General features: G+C 56.8%; 1 protein-coding gene across 1 annotated transcript in view; it reads left to right on the forward strand.

Annotated features, from left to right (window-relative positions):
• NRTN (neurturin) overlaps positions 1-2,440 on the forward strand; it is a 2,815-nt gene continuing 375 nt past the window's right edge. The window contains exons 1-2 of the mRNA XM_010005584.1: positions 1-256; positions 2,365-2,430. Coding sequence (XP_010003886.1) covers positions 1-256; positions 2,365-2,430 — 322 coding nt within the window. The remainder of the gene's footprint in view (positions 257-2,364; positions 2,431-2,440) is intronic.

A 2,440-nucleotide genomic window follows, 5' to 3' on the forward strand; every position in this document is an offset into this window, starting at 1 on the left:
ATGAAGGTATGGAAGTTGGCAGCCATTGCATCGATGCTCCTCAGTTCCATCTTATCCATTTTAGTTTGTAGAGACATGTTCACTGGAAGCCGGACACACAGCCCCTTGCCTTCCTCGCCGTATTCCTCACGGGCATCCTCCTCTTCCTCCTCTTCTTCCTCTTCCTCCTCCTCCTCCTCCTCCTCCTCCTGGCTGCCAGCAGCTCTGCAGAGATCCCGGCGGGCCCTGCGACGCCGCAGCTCCCTGCTCACCCAGTGTAAGCTCCTTCCCTCCATCCAGCCCCAAAAATACTTCCACTCAAGGCTGGAAGGGAAATCCCTGTTGGTTTATTCCCCCTTTTGCTCTGGACATCTCCTCTGGGAGGGTTTGAAGAGGGTTTTGGGGGGGATGGAGCAGGGAGGGTTGGTTGGGGGTGGTGTTTGGAGGGAGCAGGGGAGCTACTGCATGGAGGGGAACAGGAGCCAGGCTGGGAGAGTTGGGGAGCCTGGAGAAGAGAAGGCTCCAGGGAGACCTTAGAGCAGCTTCCAGGGCCTGAAGGGGCTCCAGGAAAGCTGGGGAGGGACTTGGGACAAGGGCAGGGAGGGAGAGGACAAGGGGGGATGGATGAAAAGTGGCAGAGGGAGATTGGGGTGAGACATGAGGAGGGAATTGTGGAGTGTGAGGGTGGTGAGAGCCTGGCCCAGGTTGCCCAGGGAAGCTGTGGCTGCCCCATCCCTGGCAGTGTTGAAGGGCAGGTTGGATTGGGCTTGGAGCAGCCTGGGCTTGTGGGGGGTGTCCCTGCCCATGCAGGGGGTTGGAACTGGATGGTCTTGAAGGTCCCTTCCAACCCAAACCATTCTGGGATTCAATGATCTTAATGAAAAGAAGCTGGTTTTTTTGTTGGTTGTTTTTTTTTTTCTCACTCCAAATGTGCTTCTTTTTATTTTTAAATTGTTTTTTTATAAATGGATTTTCTCTGCTATTTTTACCAATTCAACATGTCAAACAGGAGCTGCCCCAGCGGGGGAACCAGCCCCTGGGCAGGGGAGGCTGCAGCAAAAGCTCCAGGGGTTCATTTGGTTCCCAAACCAGAGGAACTTCTCCCAGGGGGGAGGGGACATTTTGCAGTCGATGACAAACTGACAAATGACATTTCCCTCCAGCTTTTTGGGGTTGTTTTGTTGTTGTTGTTGTTGTTCCCTCCCCCAGCACTGAGCTGGCCCAAGCCCAGCTTTGGGGTTAGGACAACGGGACTGGACAATGACACCTGGGGACAGGTTGGGGTTGGGGGGGTGACAGCCAAACCCCCCCCCCACCCCTTCCACAGCCAGAGGAAACAGTGCAAACAATCCAGTTTTAGTTGTTTCTCCCCAGTCCCATCGTGGCTTTTCTGCAGCAGGATCTGGAGGTTGGCACCAGGTTTGCCCACTTGCACCTGGGGGAGATGCCACCGAGGAGGTTTCACTCCTGCTGGGATGGATTTTGCAGGAGCTTTGTCCTTCTGGTGTCCCAACGCTGGTGCCAACCTCCTGCTGCTCCATTCCCTGCCTGCAGCCACCTGGGAACCACGAGCATGAACCAGGAGTTAATTGGGGGGTGGATTTTTTTTTTTCCCCCAAAAAACAGTTGAGGATTGAGCTGCTTGGGGCTGGTGGGGAGATAAAGAAAATCAGGCAGAAAAGGGAAAGTTTTTTGGGGTTTTTTTACTTCCTGTCACCTTCCTGCCCTTCTTCCTGGGGGCAGCCACCTGCCCCAGGGGACCTCCATCCTGGGGACATCCACCTGGCCATGGGGACCTCTATCCTGGGGACATCCACCTGGCCAGAGGGACCTCTGTCTTGGGGGACATCCATCTGGCCATGGGGATCATCCTGGGGGGGAATGTTCACCTGGCCATGGGAACTTCCATCCTGGAGACATCACCCACTCCATGGAATCTCCATCCTGGGGGACCGGCATCTGGCATGAGGGACCTCTATCCTGGGGACATCCACCTGGCCAGAGGGACCTCTGTCTTGGGGGACATCCATCTGGCCATGGGGATCATCCTGGGGGGATGTTCACCTGGCCATGGGAACCTCCATCCTGGAGACATCACCCACTCCATGGGATCTCCACCCTAGGGGGATGTTCACCTGGCCATGGGGATCTCCATCTTGGGGAACATCCATCTGGCCATGGGGATCATCCTGGGGGGATGTTCACCTGGCCATGGGAACCTCCATCCTGGAGACACCCACCACTCCAAGACACCTCCACCCTGGGCGGATGTTCACCTGGCCAGGGGCACACCCACCCGCTCCAAGGGAACCCCCATCCTTGGGGAACACCCCCCCACACACTCTGAGGACCACTCCCCACTAACAACCTCCCCTCCTGTTGCAGACAGCAGCTTGTTGGAGAGCTACACAGAGGGGGAGATGCGGCAGCTCCTCTCGGCGCTGCTGGGACGTCCCGGCCA

Source organism: Chaetura pelagica, unplaced genomic scaffold (genome assembly GCF_000747805.2).
Source record: "Chaetura pelagica isolate M959 unplaced genomic scaffold, ChaPel_1.0 scaffold741, whole genome shotgun sequence".
Classification (NCBI taxonomy): domain Eukaryota; kingdom Metazoa; phylum Chordata; class Aves; order Apodiformes; family Apodidae; genus Chaetura; species Chaetura pelagica.